The sequence below is a fragment of the Atta colombica genome, unplaced genomic scaffold, assembly GCF_001594045.1.
Source record: "Atta colombica isolate Treedump-2 unplaced genomic scaffold, Acol1.0 scaffold88, whole genome shotgun sequence".
Classification (NCBI taxonomy): Eukaryota; Metazoa; Arthropoda; class Insecta; order Hymenoptera; family Formicidae; genus Atta; species Atta colombica.
In genome coordinates this window covers 8123-31990 of record NW_017259581.1, presented here as the reverse complement: position 1 = coordinate 31990, position 23868 = coordinate 8123, and the positions used below count along the sequence as shown (strand labels likewise).

The following is a 23868-nucleotide window of genomic DNA, read 5'->3' as shown; positions in this document are numbered from 1 at the left end:
AAAATAAAAGAATTAAGAAAAATATTAATCTCAATCCTTAATCTAATAAAATAAAATATAAATAAAAATATAATAATATTGTTAAAAGTTAGAATCTCAATCGATAAGAGACCTGAAAGAATTCATTCAACTTGGCGTCGAATTTGTCGATGCCTTCCTGCAAAAGTTCATTGATTCTCGCGTAATCAGTTTCGAGTATCCTTCTATAACGATCACGTTCCTGCTGAAGACTCTCCACATCCGCTTTGTATTTCCTTATGGCCACGATGTCGCCGGGCATATACTGCTCCGGCTGTTTTTCCAGCATGCACGCAGGCTTGCGCACATCTATCTTTATAGTATCTTCCCAACGAATCTCTAACATACCGTCCATCATCTTAATCAGGGCGCGCTCGCGAAAATCATCGGCCAGTAACAACTGTCTAATTCGTTCGGCTTCCACTACTTGCCTGTCCAGGATTTCCTGTTGCGATGGCGACACGTAGGGCTTCGCCTTGACCTCGTCTTGAAGCACTTGAATAATGCTCTCTACTTTCTCCTAATCGATATCGTATTTACGTTATGTATCTAATCGCTGTTACTCGTAATCAGATTTATAAAAAGTAATCCTTAGTACAATTATAATTAATTTTCCTATCTCTCACTACACGATGTGTCGTTCGTATCTCGATTAACTTTCGTGTATAAAAATAAGTGTATAAAAATAGTTAAGTGAATCTTACATATTTTAACATCTTTGAAAAATATTTGCAAAGTTGTGCATTAAAAAAAAAGGATAGAGATTATTTAACCAAGTGTTCCTAACATTTCAAAGAAAAGAAATATGCAAGGCACATCATGTATGGATTAACTTTGAGACTTAATCCTCAATGTGCTATAAATTTTTATCATTATGCATTTATTTGATCGCTTGAAAAAGAATTTATTACTTTATTGCATTCAGATTTTTACGAAGAAATAATGGAAAAACACACTTGTCTAGAACTCGATTTTCTATTTTGTAAGAATTATAGTTTGAAAATCTTTTATCACTATTTCTAATGCTGGCACGATATATTTTTCCACGAAGCAAACTTTCGTTTCTTTAATTTATTCATAAGAACGCCGATTTACGTTTTTCTTGCAATAATTTAAATGCCTCGGCTTTTCAAACACCCGGTAGAAGCGGTGCTCGCGCCTCGTGTTTACCTTGGGATGCCACTGCGGATCAACAGGAACCTGCGGCACGCTCTGGTTGAACATTATCCTCAGCTCGGAATCTATATAACGTATCCGTTCGTTCCTCTCCCGTATCATATTCGTTTCCCGCTCTTTCGTCGCGTACATGTCATCGAAGAGCTTATTGAAGTAGACATGGAGCTTTCTATAGTCGTGCATCAGATAACGATTGTTCAGCATTATGTGCGCGAACCCGTAAGACTCCATTTGCAAGTAATAGTGAGGCAATTGCTCAATGAACTGATGCGTTGTCATGCCTGCGAATAAGTCCACGACAATTAGCGAGATTTAATCGAGCAAAAGTCGAAAAGCCTAAGAACGCAGTTTTATACAAAGTAAAATTGGAATTATTAATTTTTTTTTTGGCGTTCAATATTTAGATGTATTATTTTTATTCTGGTAAATAAAAAAATTTCTTTTTTTTTATTAATTTCAAATTTATTATATTCATCCAAATTCTCTTTTCATTCGAAATTTCTTTTAAGGAAATCTTTTCTAATTTTTAGAAACTGTTAATTTCAAATTTTCGTTTTATTTAAGATTTCTTTATAATTGCCTTTCCAAATTAAAAAAAGCGTTAATATAAAGGACATTTAATCTGGGAATAGTCATCTGGAATATTTTTATATTCCAATGGTGAAAAAATCTAAATTGTTATAAAATATTGTTTTGTAGAAATATTTTTTTAAACATATTTTTTTCTTTTTTAATAACTATTTTTTTACGAATCTTTAAATATCCAATAAAATCCGCAATAAAAAAACGTCATATTAATTAAAATCTTTATTTTCTTATAAATGTCATAATAAGCTGCTTAACGTATTCTATTCCGTAATATTTGTTTGATTTCTATTTACTTTTTTAGAAAATTGATTAAAATTAATTAATCCATATCCATAATGTTCTTAATACTAATAAGTCGAACAGCAACCAATAAGATACAATGTATTGTTAATAATAGTGATTTTAATTGGGATATAAAAATAAACGTTTACGTTACATAAAGAATAACAAAAAAATATTGCTACAGTTTGTCGGAGACCAGGAAATTCAAGCACAGGGTTCCAAGATCCACACATACACACACATACCTATTGAAAGAGAAACAGAAAGTTATTACATCCTACCATCGACCGCCCGCAGCTCCGCTAGTTCCTCAGGATCGATCTCGCGCTCCTTCTCTTCCAGAAGCAACTCTGTCCTGCGTCTCTCATACATCCGGATGGGTTTTCTCAATTCCATCTGCAGTTGAGCCTCCGTGTAGTTGTAGTACGGCTGGAAGGTATCACGAATGATACCGCGCATCGAATCCTTAGTAAATTGTGCCAATTGCAGATGGTCCTTGAAATATGGATCTTCCTCGGTCAGCGGATAATTCGTCACCTTCGTGTCACCGTGAAAGGAGAATATCGAGCGACCTAACACGATCTGCGGATCCCAGAAATTCGCCTTTATCCAGCTGGCTATACGATCTATCGAGGCACAGTGATGCTCGAGTTCCATACGGGCATCCTCGCGTTCGTTTTCGGCCGTTTTCAATCTTTGATCGCGGCCTGCTTTGTTCAGATCAAATGCGGACATCGGTAACTTCTTTATCTCTGGATAGGTCTCGTTGGCGTCGAGGAGTTGTCTGATAGTGACTTTCAAGGCTTCCAGATCCTTCGTAATGGCGGCCTTCTCCTCGGCGTAAAATTTTGTTTCTTCACGCAGTTGCATCTTCTGCCGCCATTCTTCCCAGGTTTCTTTCTCGTCGGTTGCTGGGAAGTTTATTCTGGCTCGAGTCAACGAAGCACGAATTGCTGGGTCCAGAGAGGCATAATCCGAGAGTATCTTTTCTTTTCTTTTTTCGTACCGTTCATAGTCCACCGAGTAGACGCTTCTGGTTTCATTCGCGGGCAGTGGCTCTGTACTCTCCTGTACTAAAGACAAGAATTGTCATTCTTTTGTAAGGATAGATAATGTGAAATCACAATGTGCTTTTTGCTTCCTATTTTTTGTACTCTCTTGACTGTTTGCCTTTTATTCTTTGACTTAGCCAGGGTCGAAAATATATAATGTTACTTTTATCGTCAAAAACTTTTTATAATAATGATTTGGTAAAATAATTGGTAATAACGATTTGAACGTTGCAATTTATGATAACGATATGATAATGATAACTAACTAAATGCTAAGATTGAGAGTTGGGACATTGTCACTTTTGAAAAATATTCATTCATTAAAACTCATCACTATTACGCGTTTTTTTTTTTAATGAAAAAGTAACTCGTTACAAGTAACGAGTAAAAGTAATGCGTTACAAGAAATTATTTGTTTTCAATAAATAATGCGTAATAATGACAAGTTACTTTTCAAGAGTGATTTTTCTAACCTTAGCATTATCGTTAAAATAAAAAATTTGCAACATCATTATCAAATTGTTATTATAAAATACGGTAAAAATAATAACGATATTACGAGCAATGCGTTATTCCCATTCTGTGTCTATTTCTTTGTTTTCTGTCGCCCGAGATAAAAAAATTAATAAATTTCAGAAGAGACAAAAAACACATTTTAAACATGTTACAGGAAACATGATTTTCGATAAAACAATCATAAAGAGGGAGAAAGAGATAAAAAGTAAGAAGTAATAGAAAGCAAAGAGCATATTGTAGATCAGAAGAAAGAGAATTTAAAGAAAAAGAAATCGAAGACTTTAATTAAAAAATGCTCTCTAAATTTCGTAGAGTGAAATCTCGCTCGAAGAGAAAATTTAACTTGTCGTGAAAAAAGAGTGAAAATATGATCACTCTTGTTCAAGAGTTCAGATTTTCATTCTTTTTTCAAGACAGATTAAATTTTCAGTCTCTTCGAGTTAGATTTCACTCCACGAGATTTAGAGAGTGAAAAAACTATACTATTATTAATACACACTTTTTTATTTTCACGATGAATACGCGTTGCAACCAAAGAACCATCATGGCCAAGAGCAACTACTGTATCACCGTCGGAACTGATGATAGCCTTCCAGTTGCCCGAATTGAGTCTGTGATGCATCGGTATCACGGCAACGACTTGCCGTATCGTTTCGTCATGAATAATGACCAATCCGTCATAAGCGCACGTAACAATCCAACGTCGATCAGCGAAGACACGAGCGAGCCGTACATGATGACCCGTTACCACTGCGTCCGTCAAGGTCGCGTCAAAGCGTTGCAACTTCAGCATATACAATTGCCGTTCGAAATAAGGCGAACCTATTAGCAGTTGAGGATCGCCAGGCGCGTGACACAACTCGTAAAAGACTGCGGGTAGTGTTACAATGTCGATGATCTCGTTGACGAGACGTATATCTGTGTCGATGAGTGACGACACATTGTACACGTGCAGCTGCTGGCCCACCGAGCAGAACGACTCGTACTGTTAAGTTCATAATGTCAAATTATAGCCAATTTAAGTTACTTTTAATCGTACTTATAGACTGCTACAGCTCATACTCGATATGTTAATTTTAATAAACAATCCGGGAAAAAATTTCATATATAATTACATGAAATTATATGAAAAATTGACATATTTTATGTACAATTATATAATTATATAATTATATATTGGGTTGTCCGGAAAGTTCGTGCCGATGTTGAAGGAAAATTGAAACGCAGAAAATTTAAATTTTAGTATACATTTATTAAATTATATAAGTTAGTCGGCACGAACTTTTCGGACAATATAAAATATGTCCATTTATATAACATTTTTTCCTAGAAATGGAGTTAAATAATTTAACTTAACAATGGTTAGTTTCAAAGTCAAACAACGTCCACATTAACGTTCGCTTACAAAGTAGATAATAAATTAAAGGACCTTGCACTATAATGTATGGAAAATTGAATCCCGATGAAATGAGTTAGCTTTTAAATTTATTAAAACAAAAAAAAAGGAATGTTTGCAATAGTAAATAAGAATAAAAAAAAAACGTGCGATGTGCAATAATTCAAATGATAATTATATATTTATTTTTTTATTATATATACATACGTAAGAATCGATTAAATGTACAATTTTAAATCATTCTTACATTAATTATTCTAGTTATCATAGTATGAGGTTCTTCAAATTAAATATTATTTGACATTTAATTTGACTCAAAGGACCTCGCATTAATCCTATAGAAAATTGAGTTCCGAAAATGAAAATAATTAATTTTCACATATACGGTTGCTGCCAAAAATTTTCGACTAATAATAATTTTATTACTTGTATTGCTGAGATAAAGAACTTTTTATAAATAAAAATCTAGCATATACGTAATTACTTTTTTAAGTATTTTAATATTTAAAATATCGTGTTCTTAAATTGAATAAGAAATATATTGAAACAAGAATTATTATATAATAATGATTACATATAATAATTTAAATAAACTAAAAAGAAATTGAAAACAAAAATTATCATAAAATTGTATATTGGCCGAAAACTTTTGCAACCATTATAATATTATAGCTTATAATATGATGAACAAAATGTAAACACAAGATTCAATGATTTATGTTGTGTCAAGTGAACAGAATATTCAAAGATGAAATATTCTGCTGTGTAAGCAGAAATTTTACTTTGACACATCAGCTCAAAAACTATCCATTATTAAATTTTATGTCTATAATATTTTCTGTTCACTACATTATAAGTTACATTATGTGTAAAAGCTAACTCATTTCACACACTAACTCATTCCATTTTCCATATAATTATAGTGCAAGAGCCTTTAATTTGTTATCTACTTTGTAAGCGTATGAGCGTTAATGTGGACGTTGTTTACTTTGAAGCTAACCAGTTCAACTACAGAAATGGATTAATTTACATTTTGATATGTAAAAGTTAAAAACAAAATGTTATTTAATTGAAGAAATTGAATTACCATTGTTCCATTGATATCTAACAATGTTGCATGGAGCACGAGCACCTTTAGATTCGCGGGCGCCTCATCGTCATACAGCACCACGTCGACGAGACGTCCCTTCGCTTGGAGCTGGGCTATTACTTTCCACGGAGCATCGCTTTGCAGGTTCACGCAATAACAATTACCCGTCTCCTTCTGTGCGACGATCAGAAACCTATCGGCAACAGAAATCGAGAGGTGTGTAATAGCTCTTATACTCTCGCTTATGACTAAATGCGTTCGGCAAAATGCATTTAGAGAAGTGCTATTATGGAGTTGCTTCTTATGGAAACGGAACATCAATGCTCATTTTTTAATAGAGCATCACAGTCGTGAAATATTGTATATGATATATTCTCATGTTTTAGACTCTGTTTGCTATCTTAGAAAATAGACAGCAAGTTTTTAATTTACATTTGTTATTGTGCCGAAAAAGATTTCGACGCTCAATTTGCAAAATGTATAAAAATTCACAGAAATATTTAAGCACTAAAATCCGCTTTGATCGAAAATAAAGTTTTCTTTATTTAATTATATTTATTCTTATCGGTCCAAATTCATATCATTGTTTAATGTTATTGTGTTTAACAGCACACTCTTTAATAAATACTTTCATAATTTATTAAAAATAATTTATTAAAAATATAATTAATGCATTTTGTTGATTTGTAAACATATGGAATTAGAATTTTTATAAAATTGGGCAAATGCTCTTAATTACGAATTATTATTATTACTAATAATTTATATGACTATAATTTTTAAGAAATATATATGCGAATTATCACATTGTTAGATCATACTTACTTGCCAGAGTGGGAAAATTTTATAAGATTTAAGGGTTTCCTCTGGAGACAGAAGTGCGCCAGTATCATTGGTTGCTCCGGATCGGTGATACCCAGAATTATCATTTCCCCACAATCGCTAACGACAACAATCAACGGATCATTTGGATGCGAAACTAGAGCCGATATATTGCCTTCTATATCGAGCTCCATTTTGGAGACCTCACTGCCGCTGTAGCTTTCGAGGATACTCAATTCTTTAAGGTCATCTGTTGCCGCAAGATGATGACACCAAGGATGCAAGAAATCGACAAAGTGGTGTTTATCACCGTGGTACAGATACGTATGAATCGTCGGTATCGTGCCTTCATCTTCAGGGAATATCATCTGCATCAGGTAACCCTCGAGAGTGTAGTAGAAAAGCCAATTTTTAGAGGGATGCGCGATCAGGATATAAGGTTTGTTGATTGATTTGATGTACCATAGTTTGCGCCAAATATTGGTCCTCGGTTCTTTCTTGAAATAGCGGATCTGACAGAAGGTCGTTTTAAGGACGATACTGCCACGAAACCAACACACGGCTGGTATCTCAATTTTCGTACAGATCGTACAGCGTTGCGAAAATACGATACGGAGGATATTGCTACCGTCGTAATTGCTCAAATATACATGACCGTTCATATCAGTAATAGCCAATAGTGGATCATTCGGTGTATTCGGACACCAATCGATTCCGCGAATCATAGCTTCTTGCGGAAGTTTAACTTCGTGATCTTTACAAAGAAAATATATTATTATGTATTTTAGAATCTTTAACTTTGTTTTATTAGAAATCTAAATTAATCCTTCGAGGACGAGAGTTTTAACAAAGAAACTTAAAGGAAACCTTGTTTTGATTTTCGGAATCGCTGAATTTGATTCTGCTTTCAGAATTCGAAAATTTCAAAAAAATACAACACAAATGATTGAACAAAATAATCTGATTATAGTGAAGCTCGGTTTCAAGAGATTCTTGGTGTCGTACTTGAATGTAATCTACAATATTAAATTTCGAAACAATAACCTCTGAAAGGAAATCTAGTGCTATTATTAAAAATCAAAGTTCGAAAATTAGAACTAACTATTCATGTAGAATGATGAACTTCAAATAAAGTGAAACTATAAACTTGATGTTACATTGTAATTATGAATTTTCTGAAATCGAGTTTTATTTTAATCAGTTAATCAAATTTTTTTTACTCTATCCATCATATTGGATTTATCATTTTGAATTTTTTATTTTTGACTTCAATTCGAATAAAGTATTATTAAATTACTATGTAGAATATCAAGTTTCATGAAAATCAAGCCCGCAGTTTACAAAATAAAAGAGGGTGCGCCTAAACAGACACGCTTATCCACAAAGGATTAAAATTGTCTTGGAAAGAAAAATAAAATGCCTTTTAAAATAACAATTTTATCGATAATGTCGAGTTCCCAAATGAGCAATTTTCCGCAAGTCTTTCCCATTTGACCGATGACAGTGCGTCCCATCTGAGTTATCTTGATTATCTGACCGATCTCATCACATATAGGTGTGTCGACAATCACAATTTTTTCTCCTGTTCTCCAGCACCATACAATCATCGGGAAATTCGGATAAGAGCCCAGCGACACGAGATAATCGTCTGGTGTGAACGCAATCGCTAAGTAGCCACTGTCATATCCTCCAACACACTCGCAGATTCTCATCATCGAAGGATACTCAAGGACGAGAATTCGCGGCTTCAGCGATCTCTCAGAGAAGGCGAAAATCGGCAAGGACACGTGACCGGATATACAGCGAGCACCATCACCGGTCGCATCATTCCAACACCATTGTAATGTTTGCTGCCTCTTGATGATGTGAAAGAACACGATATATACGCCGGTACACCAGGCGAGCACGTCCTTGCCGATCCAAACGATTTCTTCGATTTTGCTGCCGCGTATCCAGCAGGGTGAATAGCTTGTAACTTGATCCATCTTTCACAACGATATGATATACTAAGCCAGTAAAATTGTTAACTTATTATAAATAATAACCTAAATGAACATATAACCACTTTGACAAGAGGAGAGAGAAACAAGTCACAAACAAAGTCACTGAAAAAAGTCTGGTAATAATAATAATCAAGTAGATGATAGTTCCTAGGGTTCCTAAGAGTTAGGATCATGGTTAAGACAAGATCTGTTCATGTTGCTTGAAATCTACAAAAATTTTTGCACTTAAAATGAGATAAATATATATTGAAAAGAGAAAGTAAAGCTACTGAGTGCAAAAAGTACAAGCTACAGACCTAATGAGATAACAATTTTTGATTAATTATATAATAACCAATAATGTACACATACATCATTAATTAATACACCAATATGTGTTGATATTAACTCTGATTTATGTAACTTTTGTTAAAGGAATTTTAATACATACTGAATTTTAATACATTTTAGTGAAATATGTTATATTTTAATGATATGTTCAATTAATGTAACGAAAACCAATTAAATACTAATTTTACTTTCTAAATATTATCTTATTTTTTTAATTATTACCAAACTATTGATTACTATTATTGTTGTTATATTTATTAAATATTGCATCAATATGCTAAATTTAAACGAAATATATTTAAGCAATTACCAGACTTTTTTTAGTGTTAAATAAATAATAACAAATTTTGAAATGACAATGTCATAAAGTGATTGATTTGTTAAGTTAATAATTTTGGAAATATGTATTAATAAGATTAAAAAATGAATAATAGATTATGTGATAAACAAAAATTATAAAACCAAATTTTAATTAAATTTAATTTCTTATTTAATTGTTTATTTAATTATTATTTAATTATTATAATTATTATTTAAAAGTTATATAAAGTTATAAACATTGCATTTAACGTTTATATTTATGTAAATATAAAAAATATTACATCAAGCAATGAAATCAGTAATTATTAATGATTATTTTTATCAGAATTTTCAAAACGTGTTATTCAATGCCGCCGTATTTGAATGATTGAATGAGGCAAACTTCTTATGCCTTCGGCAATGTTTGAGACTAATTTCCTATGGAGTTAAAAGTTTCCATTGTTCTCTATTGTAAAGGTAACAACGTAAAAACCCAAAAATTCTACTCAACGTTGGGGGTTAAATCGGTTTTTTCTTTTTTTTTTTTCATATTGAAAAAGTAAATCCAGATCAAATAATTATGCCTGATGTTGCGTGTCAAATCTGTAAATACACTGGACATTGCATTCAACAATAATTCTTTCATTAAAAAAATTGTTTCTTTAAATTATATAAAATATGTTTAAATTATATAAAATAATAATGATTGAAAACGTAAGACTAAAGATAATAGCTTGTAATGTTATGTCATAGTAATAAAAGATTTCATGAAAAATTAACGAAAGGTCCGGCATGCAACATGCCGGTAGCAGACAATGTCATTTAAAAGTGACGGAAAATATGATGTCCATTCATTCCGTCAACTAACGACAAAGCGAAGAACATTTAACCGAGAATTACCTCTTTAACTGTTGCGCCTCCATTGTCTCTACTTAATTCAACCTGTGACAACTATTCTCCAGTAACATCCTTCATGTTTATTGTATAACTGTACTTTAAAGTATCCTGACAGAAGATGGATTCAACCCCATTCAAACAAGACACTCACACTTTATCGATTCAGCTCAATAAACTGAGAAGTGAAAGAATGTAAGGAATTAAAATCTCATTTTTGTAAGGGAACGTATTACAAACGTATAGAGAATCATATGAATATGCAGTTTTAAAATAAAATAAACAGGTCAGACTATAAAATTTATAAGCAACATTTTACTCTCGATCTATTTACTTAAATATTTTAAATAATTTTACTTCTACTTTAACAGGAACATATTTTTTGGCTTTGAAGGAACTTACGCAATATATATCTTCAGAATTATTAAAGCTTTTGTTATTAGTTTTATTTTTTTTTTTTAACAGTTCAAAATTATAAAAAATAAGATTGTGAAACATTAAATTACTCCAAATCATTATTCTTTAAAAATTTGGAAAAACAGAATCACCATATTATGTTCCAATTACAGATTAAGTAATTATTTTTACTTATTATTATCTTAAAAATAATATTTATTTATATAAATGATTTGGAATTACTACGGAATTACTAGGGAATTATTACAGTTTAGTTTTGATAATTGTATTTCAAAAACTTCAATCGATCTTATTTCGATTTTGTGCAATGTAAATATTGAAAAGTTATTGAAATACTTTTTCAGTCTAAATTCTTTCTCTCTATTTTTCTGCCTCTTTCCTCTTTATTTTTAATATAAACAATCCTTGTTACAAATTTGCTCACAGTCCGCTTGTGTGTACGTGTTTTCGTGCACTTTCTTCGGGTTTGCATTCACTGATGACGACGGATATCGGGTACCTTCGACAAAGAGGTTCAGCACGCCGATCTCTCTCCCTCTCTCGAAGAAAGAATTTGGCAGGCTTAAGACAAAAGGTGATTAGGATACGCGCAGTCGATGGTGGTTTATAAAGACCCCCATAGCGTGGCGTGATGAGGTCAACCAGCAGGGAGTCATCCGTACAGCGAAGCCCGATCAAAAACTTATCCTTGCCACGTGATATACTGCCCGTGGATGCCTGCCAAGCGTTCTCCACTCACTCTCTCTCTCTCTCTCTCTCTCTCTCTCTCTCTCTCTCTCTCTCTCTCTCTCTCTCTTCTTCTCTCTTCTGACCTGGTCCTGACTGCCCTCCCTGACCGGCAAGTCTGACTGACTGACTGACTGCCTACCTTGAGACTGCCTGATTTCATATCCTCGCGTATCCATGGTCGAAGGAATCTACCTCGCTTCGTCCGCGGCGTCGTATGTGCTGCCCGTGCACCGTCGCCTCGCCATTAAAGTGACGCCCGCTGAGATTTGTATTTGCATAACCCACCGGCTGCGTACCGATCGGCATTATCGACGAGTGCTTGTGAACAACGAGTGGCGTCGTCTTTCCGGCGTCGCTTAAACCGACTCGCGTGGGAACCTGAGAGCGGGGTACATGCGAGTGACTCCGATCAACTCTCATTCTTCTTATTTACTGTTGCGTGATGCTTAACTCAGTTATAATTTTTCATGAGAAAATTACCTCGTGAAAAAATGTATCAAATTAAAATTCTCCAGGCGCACGCAAATTAATACAAGAAGGAAAACTATCACTGAGAAAAATGTTCTGATTAATCCAACAAAAATGACATTGGAGATCTGATTGTGATATTATCCTCATCAAAATGGCATTTTTGTTTGGACCTTCTTCTTACTGCTTTAATTAGAAATAAGTTAGAATTAGTTATATGAATAAATTGAAATATAAAAATCGACTGCGAGCAAAGGAAATCATTGTTGAGAGGCTAAGAATTCTAAGAGTAATGATCATCAGTCTTCGAGAGCAGTCTTATCGTATAATACAGCTTTTTTAAGCAGTCGAGAATTAAATTCCACGTCGGTCGATTGAGTTGAGGTCTACTCCTGTAGAAGATACGCGTAGGCTATGCAAGCGTGAACGCCCAGCACCGGGCATTCGTGTTTAACATTTAGTCTCGCGATCTCGCGCAACGACTCCCGGGGGAGGCGCGCGCCCCCTGAAGGCGGTAGAGAAAAATGGTGATCCGAGGCGGAAAGCGGCACAGCCAAAGGAGCATCATCCGCGTGTATATCCGCGCTGATCGTTCCGTCGCTGGCACGCACACGTGCTGCGCGACGAGCAACCACCGTCTCATATCACATTTCGTCCGCACAGTGTGGGAAACCGCGCCGCCGAAAGACAGGGGAAGAGAGAGAGGGGGGGAGGGGGGGAGAGGAAAGACCGCGAGAGGAAGAAAAGAGGAAGAGGGAACGACTCGAACGCGGCAGAGTAGCATTTAATCAGAGCCTCGCGTCGAAGTGCACGGTACACGTGTACGTATACAAGGAGGAGGGAGGTCGAAAGGGGGAAGTAGAAGAGAGCGGTATATGGTTCGGTTAGTTTTTGCTCGGGAGGTTGCCTGGAAATTGGCGCCAAATTAGTAAGGAGGACGAGGCGAGGCTCACGGTGCCTTGGGCTGCGTGACGCGAGACATTAAAAGTAACCTCTGCTCTTGTACACCCCCGTCCCTCCGCCGATCGCTGCTGCTCCTCTCCCGCTCCTTCGCCCCGTCCTTTCCGTTCTGCCATCGTTCTACCCAAACCTTCCTTTTCGCTCTTTCTCCGTGCAGCATCACAACAACTCTTCCTTCTTCCTCTCCATCTTCTACTTCTTCTCCTTCTTTGCCTTTTTCTCTCCTCCTCCTCCTCCGCAAAGATGTCCGTGCTCCGGAGGAACGGGCAGCAGCTTAGAACTCCTCGGCCTCCCAGTAATCACGTCCGCCCAACGAAAGGAAACGAGAGAAAAAGGAGAAATTCGCACTTACACCGAACGCAGGTCTGCGCGTAGCGATTGGGGGGTAGGTAAGGAGCATCTTGGAGAAGAGAGGAACGTGGGGGGAAGCGTGTGATACCGAGCCGAGGCCGTTCGAGAATGGTCGTTGTCGAAAAAGGGTATCACGCCAACGGTCGCGAGAGAACCAGGCCGTTCCCCTGCTTCCCGAACCACCGAATTGCCGGTACCATAGCGCACGGAATGACGGAGTATCTCACGGGTCCGAACGTTTTTGTCGCTGGTACCCTTAGTAAACGTGAACGGCACCAGGAAATTTTTGAAAAACGGCGAGAAATTAAGGGCGGGGAGACGACGTTTTGCAGCAAATTTGTAGGCACCGTGCCTCGTTCTTCACGAATGAGAATTGACGGTGAGGAACGCATGAACGCAGAGCAATTAACGCACTCATCCATAGAACTTTCGAGACTTTCTGGAATTTTAAACATAGATCGTTCGGAAATGATTAGACGTTTGTTTCTATGAGGACAATTCTACGAAATGGATCAGTGATTATAATACGTAAGAAATCTCTATAATTACGTGGATGTATTTATCGGAATTCAAGTTTGGACGTTAATTAAATAATATCAATATTTAATCTTTAGTATACCCGATTGGATCATTTGTGTCTTACGCATTTCTTTTCTTTGAAATATTAGGAGCACCAAGTAATTAATTATGACATTTATATATAATTTTCTAAATACACATCTTACAAATACTTTCTAAAGATGTTAAAGTATATGTGCAATGAAAATTGATTGGAAATGAATGAATCGGAAGATTTTGATCATATTAATCAGAATTCTCATTGTCTCAACTAGAATTATCCCAGTCCACGTCAACTGAAAACAACGTAATATCCATATTATAATTTCACGTTTACAATACAACTGTTATGTAATATCATATATTATATTACATTTATATTGTTAAATTCGAAATCATTATAACATAAGTATGCTATGTTATTTTTAGTTGATGTCTACTATACAATAATAATTTGTAAATTTTCAATCAGAATTCCAATTAACATACCAAAGTGTAAAAATTGTTTAATAATTTTTGTAAATATATAAAAGTGATGAAAATTAACTTGAGACACGAACAACCGATCGTGCATAAAGAGCCGTAATAAAGAGCCGGAAAATTATTGTATGTATTAAAGGTTAAAGAAGAAATCTTTTATAATAAACACTTACAAGATGAGAAATTATTATCAATTCACTGCTTACAATAATTATTGTACATCGCTTATCAGACATTAAGAAACGACGATATCATGAAGAATATCGTCAGTGTCTTGAATTCATTTTAGAACCCATTCAGATCGATTCCGCGTCGTTTTATAATACATAATCATAATAATAATAACAATAATACATAACCACAGAGAGATAAGCATAGATTCAGTGGTCATTCACTTCGTTAGGTAGTGCAGTCTGGTGATTTGACTTCCATTTCCATCTCTCTCTCTCTCTAGAGGGAGTCTAGCCCTTCAAACACGATTAAAATGCTACTCCCATTACGGATAGACTCGGATCCTGATTTGCACCGGTGATAACGCCGACACACCGCCATGCGTAGAGAAACGTTGGTCGATGAAAAAGGAGGTGAACAACTAAAAAGGGGTAAAGAGGAAAGAGAATTCTCTGTTCGCCACGCTGCACGGGGGATTCACCTTCGGTCGACGAGGCAGCAGCTGCGTCTTTTGGCCATCGTGCGTGCGCTGCGCACGCACAGGGTGCCCCCGAAGAAATAGAGAATATCAAGAAAAGGAGAGAAACGATTGGGAAAGACGACAGAGAAAAAGAGAAAGAAGGAAAAAGAGACGCGCGTAGATTATAGATGCGTCGCGATGATCACAGACAAACGTTTAAATCGCTAAACGTCAAATTACACGCGGCGCGTTCTCATTCCCCTTCCTATCCCCTTACCCTTTCTCCCCGATCCCATTGACTGTGAAAGGTAATAACAGCCCTCGCATAGATTCGGCTAGCTGCCGACTTTTGGTACCGTTCTCGCCAACAGCTGCGATCATCCATCGCGCGTAGATTCGTCCGAGCATTAGCTCGCATCACCAGTCGCCATAACACTACGATCATCTAATGCTAGTTCTACAGTAGTCGCAAGCGTTACAGTCCAATCAGAATCGAGCTAGCTTAATTATGGTTGATGAACCGCAACGCTTGCGACACGCTTACAACGATGATACTAATGTAGAACCCGTTTAAGCTTGTTCTACAATATTATATAATAGAATTGTAAGCCGTAAGCTGTAAGAAATTAATCAATCGTAGTTAATTATTTTTTTCATATGTATTTTTTTCAACTGTGATTAGCCAATTTCTTATAACTTACGACTTATGATCCTATTGTACAACAGCCATTAAGCAAACGAGTGTGTGCTTGTCTAAAATAGATACAGTAATGCACAGATCGAGGTAGAAAGAACAGGATATTCTCTGTTTTATCTTAATCTTAGATGTTTGGCACGCGCGAAAAAACGCGTCATCAAATTCTGATTCTGTAATCTCGATCGATATCTACTCGAGACTTCTAAAATGTCGCTATCTTAGCACGATTGTTGTTAGACACAATTGAAAAATTGAAGAGAATAACAGATTTCATGTATTCTAATATACTTAATTTTTGACTGACAGAATTCTGTTATTATCTGTTCCTATTGCTTATGCTTTTCAATTATATCTCAGGTTATAATTTTTAAGTATAGTCTGCAGCAAGAAGGAAAATAAGAAATTCACGCGAATACGCGTCAATGGCTGCGTTCAACAGAAAAAGCACTTTTGCAATTATTGTCCCAGGTAGCATTGAACATTCCAGTTTGCAAAATTACTGCAATGTTACTGAATGTTCCATGCTATCTGGAGTAAGATTCTTTAATTTTTTGCTTTTAGTTTCCCAAGATCTAAATATATAAACTAATCATATTAAAGTTACAACAGTTGCAAAACTTTTACTTTTTTTACTGTCAGGCATTCGTACCGAATTCCTCGATCAAGTTCCCTTAGATGTTCTATTTTACGAAAAGCAGCTTTGCAACTGTCATCCTAGCATTGTTGCAATATTGTTGAAATATTCCACGCTATATCTGGAATAAGATTTTTTAATTTATTGGTTCTTAGTTCTTATTCTTAATTTTTCCTTAATTCATGGATTTAAGTGTATAAACCAATTATATCAAAGAATTTCACAATAGTTGCAAAGCTGCTTTTTCTGCTGAACACAGCCATTCGTATACTATGGCGAATTGTTGCAATATTGCTAGAATGTTCAATGCTATCTGAAGTAAGATTTTTAAATTTGATTTTTGCTCTTATAGTTCTTCATTAGATTATATACATAAACCAATCATATTAAAGACTCTCACAACTGTTGCAAAGTTACTTTTTCTGCTGTGAACATAGCATGTTCACCGCCGTTCATATGGCGGATTCCTCGAAACGCTTCCGCATCGTGAAAAGTAATTTCGCAACTGTTATCCTAGATCCCATATAATGGAATATTCTAGTAATATATTCTAGTAATCTTGCAAGGTTGCAATATTGTTGGAACGTTCTGTCTACTCTATCTGGGGTAAAAAACTTTAATTTGGTTTTTGCTCTTAATTGCTCATTGGATTCAAATGTATAACATTAAAAGCTCTCACAGTTGCAAAGCTGCTTTTTTTATTGAACGCAACCATTCGTACCATGGCGGATTCCTCGAGGCGCTCCCTTAGACGTTCCACATCGCGACCGCACACGACGCGTCGACACGGCGGGTCACTTCGAGTCAGTAACATCAATTAGCGTCTTCTCTCGCACGTTCGTTCTTTGCGCCTCGCCGGACAGCGAGCATCCGCGCGCGCTTAAATGTCCACGGATCTATCCATGCCATGGTCCTCGACAAAAGGAAGCGGCGAGGCCATGCCGTCACCGGCCGCGCGATGACATATGAGCTACCGGGCTCTTTGTGTCGTCTTGAATACCGCTTAAATTGGGGAACGCGAGCCATCAAGGGGCTACTGAACATCACCCCGCGCACATTGCGATTTATCACCGTTTCACGTACCACCAGGAACGGTTAAGGCTAATCAGATCCGGCGAGAGTGCGCACTGAGGAAAATATAAATTATTTTATTTTTCAAAAATAAAAAGAAGGAGAGAAACGATTAGATTAAAATTGATGCAATTGCGATCTTCCCGGCGCCAATCGGCTGATCTAGTTCGTTGCGGACACAAGGAAAGTAAACGACTCGTTAATAATGTCAATCTCATAATACTCGATGGAATGGCGTGCCGAATCGGCAATCGAAGTAGATCAGTTATTCACATTCTGCATTGCTTTGATGCCAGTGAGAGGAAATCGACAAACATTCGCCGCCTTCATTAGGTTTCTAGATCTACTGATTTTGCGCAATTGGTAATCCGTTATACACGGACGATTTAGCACCGTTAAGTCACTTGATAGAGACGAACTATGATTACGGGAGGGTAAACTGGAAGAGGAGGTGGACAGAGAGGGATCATTAACCTGCATCCGCAGTCTACATTTAGCACCGATAAACGTCCGTTTATTATCTTGAAAGATAAGCATATTTCTCTCTTTTTCTTCCTATTTATACAGGACTTAAGCTTGCAGTAATATTGCTGCAATAATCTGTACAGTATGCGTCTCCGTTTCTTCCAAGAATCGTTTTTGTCTTCGAAATCTTTTTGGTCCAAAGATTACCGTCCAGGAAAATTGTATACACGACATATCTTTAGTTATAATCCATGTTCGGCGACTGCCTGTAACTTACATCGGCGAGATAGCTTAACAAGATAGACGATCAGAATCGCGCGCGCGTAAGAGTGTGCAACAAACGTTAAAAACGTCGGCGGGAGAAGGGGTCCGCGCAGTGTATATATACATGCCAGGTAGATATATAAGGAGCAGATGCGTCTGTCATTAATATGAGCGGGCCGGGCTATTAATAATCGGTTAATGAGGCACTCTCGTCCCTCGCCATCCCTTCCCTGCCGCCCCCGCTTGCCTGTCATATGTGCGTGCATATAAGACCGACTGTACGCTCATATCATGCCACCATGGACAAGGGGGATGATCGCGCATGTACACGTATACGTATACTATACGCGTGCGTTTTCACACGCGCCCATGAATCGCATTGTACTCGCGCCCGCGCGATCGTCAAAGGGCTCCGCCGAACATCGTGATTTATAATCGGCCGCGTGCAGCGGGTAAATAGATTGAAGAGAAGATGGCGGGGAAAGAGGTGCGATTGAGGCTGAAGACTTCCGTCTGAAGGAAAACACGGCGATATTTATTTTCTAGTGATCAATGATATCATGATGAACTATGTAACGTTACGATATAAAATTATAAAATATTGAAGTCAAGAATGAAGATCGTGATGCTTGAAAATTTTTAAGAATTAAGAAGAAACTTTGTTACGCTTCACGTAATAGAAGTACGGATGAATTGCGATAATAACTATTAAATTTTTTTGATGTAAGGTTTAACTCGTTTAGTAAAATGTTCTTTAATGTTAAAGTCCAATCTAACATTTTCATATCGTCATAGAATATTTGCGATTTAATACTGAATTACAATAAGTTAATCTAAATTCCTATATATTAATAAATAAGGAAAAATCAATTATTTAACATTTCTATATGTAAATTCTAAACACATCTTTCAGTATAAATTGTGCGCCACGTACTGTCGGATTTGAAACACAATCATAATCGGATCTTTATATTTAAGACAGGCTTAAGATGTCATAAGCCAATCACAGAGTAATATTAGTATTTTAAGATATTATTTTGATAATTTTCACATAAGAATTGAATATTTGTCATAATTGAAGTTGAAATAATATATAAATTGATTGTTAATTTGATAATAATGCTATTAGCATCTTTAAAAAAATATAAATAAATTATTGTGAAAAATTTATCTCAGCCAGAATTAATAATAAATTAATTATACTTTTTAAATAAATAACAGTAATTAACAAAGCATATATATATATTTTTTTTTTAAAGTCTCGGTAGTCTAAAATGATGCCCGTACGGAATAGAAGAGATCTGAGTTCGACTTCCGGCCGAGGTAATATTTTTTGCAATAAATTTATTTATAATTTTTTCAGAAACATTAACATGTTTCTAGTAAGATGCCAGATTGAGCATCAAATTATTAAATTACTTATCAATTTAATTTGTGATATTACTAAAGTAATTTGATTACGTTTATAAGTTCGAAAAATCATTTCGAGGCGCAGTTCAAATAACTACATATTTAATATATAAATTCACATAGAAATGATTTAAAAGCATTAAAGATCTAGCTTCGATTGGCACAGACTTCTAGTTTATCGATTATATTCTCACATATACGGTCTAAAATAAAATTCTTATTGTTTATATATTTAAATATATATATATTTAAATGATAAAAATAGAAAATTACATTAGTTTTACAATGTATAATACCGTTCCGATCATTTTAAATCAAGAGAATCTTACATCGTGAATAATTTTCTCAGTTTTACCTGAATTAAGTCAACGACATTAGACTATGTCAGATCAATAATGATTAACTATTGGACAAGGTATCAGAGTAAAATGAGTGAGTTCTACTAATCCCAAGTCACTCAGCATACATCTAAACATATCGAGATAGAAACTCAATCAGGCTAATCTGATCAACGACGGGGGATCGTCAGGCGAGAGAAATCCAATTTAACACCTTCGAGGGATCCGTGCCGACAGTAATGGTGTCAGAAACTCGAGATTCTTATCAACAACTTAGTCGCGATACATAATCACCAAAATTAATACACCAAATTAAATTCGCGGACCAGTTATGCAATTACAGATCTATATTATCATATCTCTCTTAGTTCACACGAATCTCACATGTTTCGGTTAGGCGATTTCGCAATGAGAGAAAATAAAGGCGGAATATTTCTATCGACTCAGGTAGAGAGGTATATCCGTGTCCTCTAAGATCTGCAGGCAAGTTTCACACCGTGCATTAGGGGAGAAGTCAAAGGGGGAGAGGAAGGAGGAAGAGACGAGGGGGGGAGGGGCCTCCGATAATTAAATGAGAACCCCTGAGCATACGAACGCAGGAACGCCCACGCCATGCATCAACCGTGACGTAGATAGGTAACGCCGTTGCAGATGGAGAAGATGGTCCTCCGAGATATACCCCCGCGGTCGGTCTTCCACCTTAGTTAGGGTCAGCTATCTCGCGCGACCCATCTCCGCCTATCCAATCACACACCGCGCACCGCGTATATGGCACGCAAGCGATAATACACGGTGTCCCAATTATCCCGCGACACGGCAAGGGCCTGCGTCTCGAGGAGACTCGCTCGTTCGTTCGCTCGCTCGCTCGCCGTGAGAGCATTTTCAACACGCCCCCGTTGGTGCCCCCCTGCCCCCTCACGCCGGTTGGGGCCCACAGTGGACGGCGACGAGTGTATCGGTTCCACGTTGTAAATCGCGAACACTCCGACCCGACTCTCCGCCATCGACAGGCATTCCAGCAGCTTGGAAGAGCCGTTCGCTTTTTGTTACTTATTCCTTCGTTCGTTTTAAACGGGTTATTATCTTTAAGAATCCTCTGTCGAAGCACAGTGCTCTCAATTATTCGTAAAGTCTAAAAATATGTTGTGGCTGAAACTTCGATGTATCAATTATTATCATAGTATAATCGAATTGTTTACGTTTATTTAACATAAAAGCGAATAATGAGAAGTGATGTAATTTAATATAGGTTTCTTGCTGAACAAAACTAGACAATACGTTTAAATAGTGTGCTTTTATGTTACACTCTGCATAAATAATGTGCATAAATAATGTATTCCCCTAAATAAGGGGAGAACGATAAATAAAAAAGGCGAAAAAACGTTTGTAGCGAACACAACGCCTATCAGCAACGGATTGCCAATTTAACGCACGCAAGTCTGGACGAGCGTTACGCTCGTCTCTTTCGAAATCCGGAGCAACAAAACGACAGCAAGCAGAGTCTATTGGAAGCAATCTTTAACTGCGCGCCACGATCGAAAACGGGGGGTGAAAAAAAATTTCAATCCAACCGCAATCTCATATCCCTTTCGCGTTTCGTTATTGGATCGAGCAGACTGATTAATTAAATTGTTTTTACTTAAGAAAATTGTGTAATGAACATTTCAATCTCTAAGCTCACGTAAGCTTTCAGGATGGGTGGTAGCCTGATGTTTGACCTAATTCGAGTTTCAACCTGTCGTAAACTCGATTTCCTTTATGCGCCTGCATAATGGCGTGTTAGGAGCGTAAAGCCGGCTACTTTAGTCTCGAAAAATGGTTATTGTATATATATTTATCGTGGAACGGCTCCAAGTGGAGCGTTGGAACGTCGAAAGGATTTTCATGTCTACGATCGTGACAGCGACGAGAGAGGTGCGGATTTAACTCTTAAATGCTCGAGCAAACGCTGGCGATACCACGTGTCAAATCTTTCTTAAAATTTGCACCATATTATCGCAAAAAGCAGAGATCTAACAAATGTATATATAAGCACGATGAGCAATATATGATAAGATGAAAATAAGATTAGATTCTTCTATAAAGACATTCACTCACAATTGGGACTATTGTATGTATTATGTTCAAATTTGTTACGAATTGTATCTATCGCGCTATGAATATTATAATTTACGCATCAACATCACATGGAGCATCATGAAATATGAAATATATTTTATTTGTTATATTAGATTTATTTGGGCTCCCTTTCTCTCTATAATATTACTATTTAGTTAAATTACTAACAAAGTGAATTGAATATTTCTTACATAATGTATCATTTATGACGTTAGATCAGAGACTTTATTTTGTACACATCTACCGAGTTCTCGGTATCGTTATGTATCGTTGCGCATATATTTTGTAAAAAGCTGGACAATGACAAACGTCACAAAAATTGTTGGTAAAGTGACAATCAATATCACACATGTGATCCATAATATTCTAAATTAGTGCTGAGATTTATTAATACTTGCACATTTCAGTCAATTTTCAGTTTGGTTTCTGCTTTGGTTATTTTAACAGTTTTTAAAAAATTGAAACAACATACTTCGAATTCTAAAGCCTAATCAATTTTAAGAATTGATGTGATCGAAGTTAAACGCATGATGAAGGGTGCAATCCACTTGACACTACAAATGCTTCGAAAAGTATTCGATAAACAAATTGAAAGAAAGAATGTCATTAATTGATCAGTAAAAAAAATTGAAGCATTTGTAGTATTAAGAGTAGACCGTAGTCTAAATTTGCGTCGGCATTTGTCGGCGCTTTTTGGCATGAAAAGTGAGTACGCGATTGCGCACTTGAAGGGTTGTTTTGCAACGCGGAATGCAAAGAAAACGATGATAAACGTGTGCAAACTACAATCCAAATGGTCCCGAGCAACACAATTGAAAGACGCGATGGTGGTGTACCACGCCCTTGTCGCCATGACTAGCCAATCCCCGCTGTCGCCTGTGTCGCTCTGTGGTGGGGACAGAGGACAGCGACATTCTGAGTCGTGGAGGACGGAAGCGCAGCATGGCGAGGAAATCCAATACACGTGTCTCCGCTCTTAATTCGGGGGAAGTGCCTAACGTGCGTCGCGAGCTGATTCGCTGTGGAGGGGGAAACAGGTGACACTTTGCGTGACCTATCGTCGCTGTTGCTTAGTAAGGAAACCGATATTATCACAAGCTATAATCATAGTTGGTAAAAGCTGTAATTTCTTGATTGGAGCAGGATAATTATTTAATTTTCTTTCGGATAGAATCTTTTCTCCATGATTTATATGCTTTTGTGTTACTTGGAACGTTACACTAAATAAATGCTATGATATTGGAACATTTGCAATTATAATATAGATTTGAATAAAAAGTTAACACGTTTTTAAGTTTCTAATATATTTATTCAAAAATTGATGTTTAGTATATTATGTATTTATACATATTTTTTGTAAGATGGGAATTTTAAGGGATTTATGCTTTTCTTATGAAAATTGTTTAAATTAAACATGTAATGTTCTTTCTGATTTATATTTAAGAAATACAGATAAACATATATGCAAGTATTTACATTTCGTCTACGTATATAGGATCGCTATATCTCTCGTGATAATAAAATGATAAAGCCTTTAAATTGCTATTTTAAGCGATCTACATTTGTCAGAATTCAAGATAGGATTTATAATATTATATGTACCATATAATATTATACGGAAAACATTTGAACAATTAGAAAATATACAGAAATACATATTTAAATACATATTAAAATATATTAAAATACGAAAACATATATGCACAGTAGACTAATATTAACTTTGTGTTGAATCGATTATTTCTCTTGCGGAAGGATTAGTCTCAGGATGCCAATAAACAGAGTTCATTCACTCTTTCTTGCTTTTCTC

At 36.2% G+C, this 23868-nt stretch overlaps 1 protein-coding gene across 1 annotated transcript in view; it reads right to left on the bottom strand.

Annotated features, from left to right (window-relative positions):
• Window positions 1–8925, bottom strand: part of LOC108693062 (cilia- and flagella-associated protein 43) — a gene marked incomplete at its 3' end in the record, with an annotated part of 10930 nt that extends 2005 nt beyond the window's left edge. The window contains exons 1-7 of the mRNA XM_018201732.1: window positions 8361–8925; window positions 6944–7694; window positions 6116–6311; window positions 4155–4617; window positions 2346–3137; window positions 1189–1475; window positions 113–538 (exon numbers count right to left, since the gene is read on the bottom strand). Coding sequence (XP_018057221.1) covers window positions 113–538; window positions 1189–1475; window positions 2346–3137; window positions 4155–4617; window positions 6116–6311; window positions 6944–7694; window positions 8361–8925 — 3480 coding nt within the window. The remainder of the gene's footprint in view (window positions 1–112; window positions 539–1188; window positions 1476–2345; window positions 3138–4154; window positions 4618–6115; window positions 6312–6943; window positions 7695–8360) is intronic.
• Between the last annotated feature and the right edge of the window lie 14943 nt (window positions 8926–23868).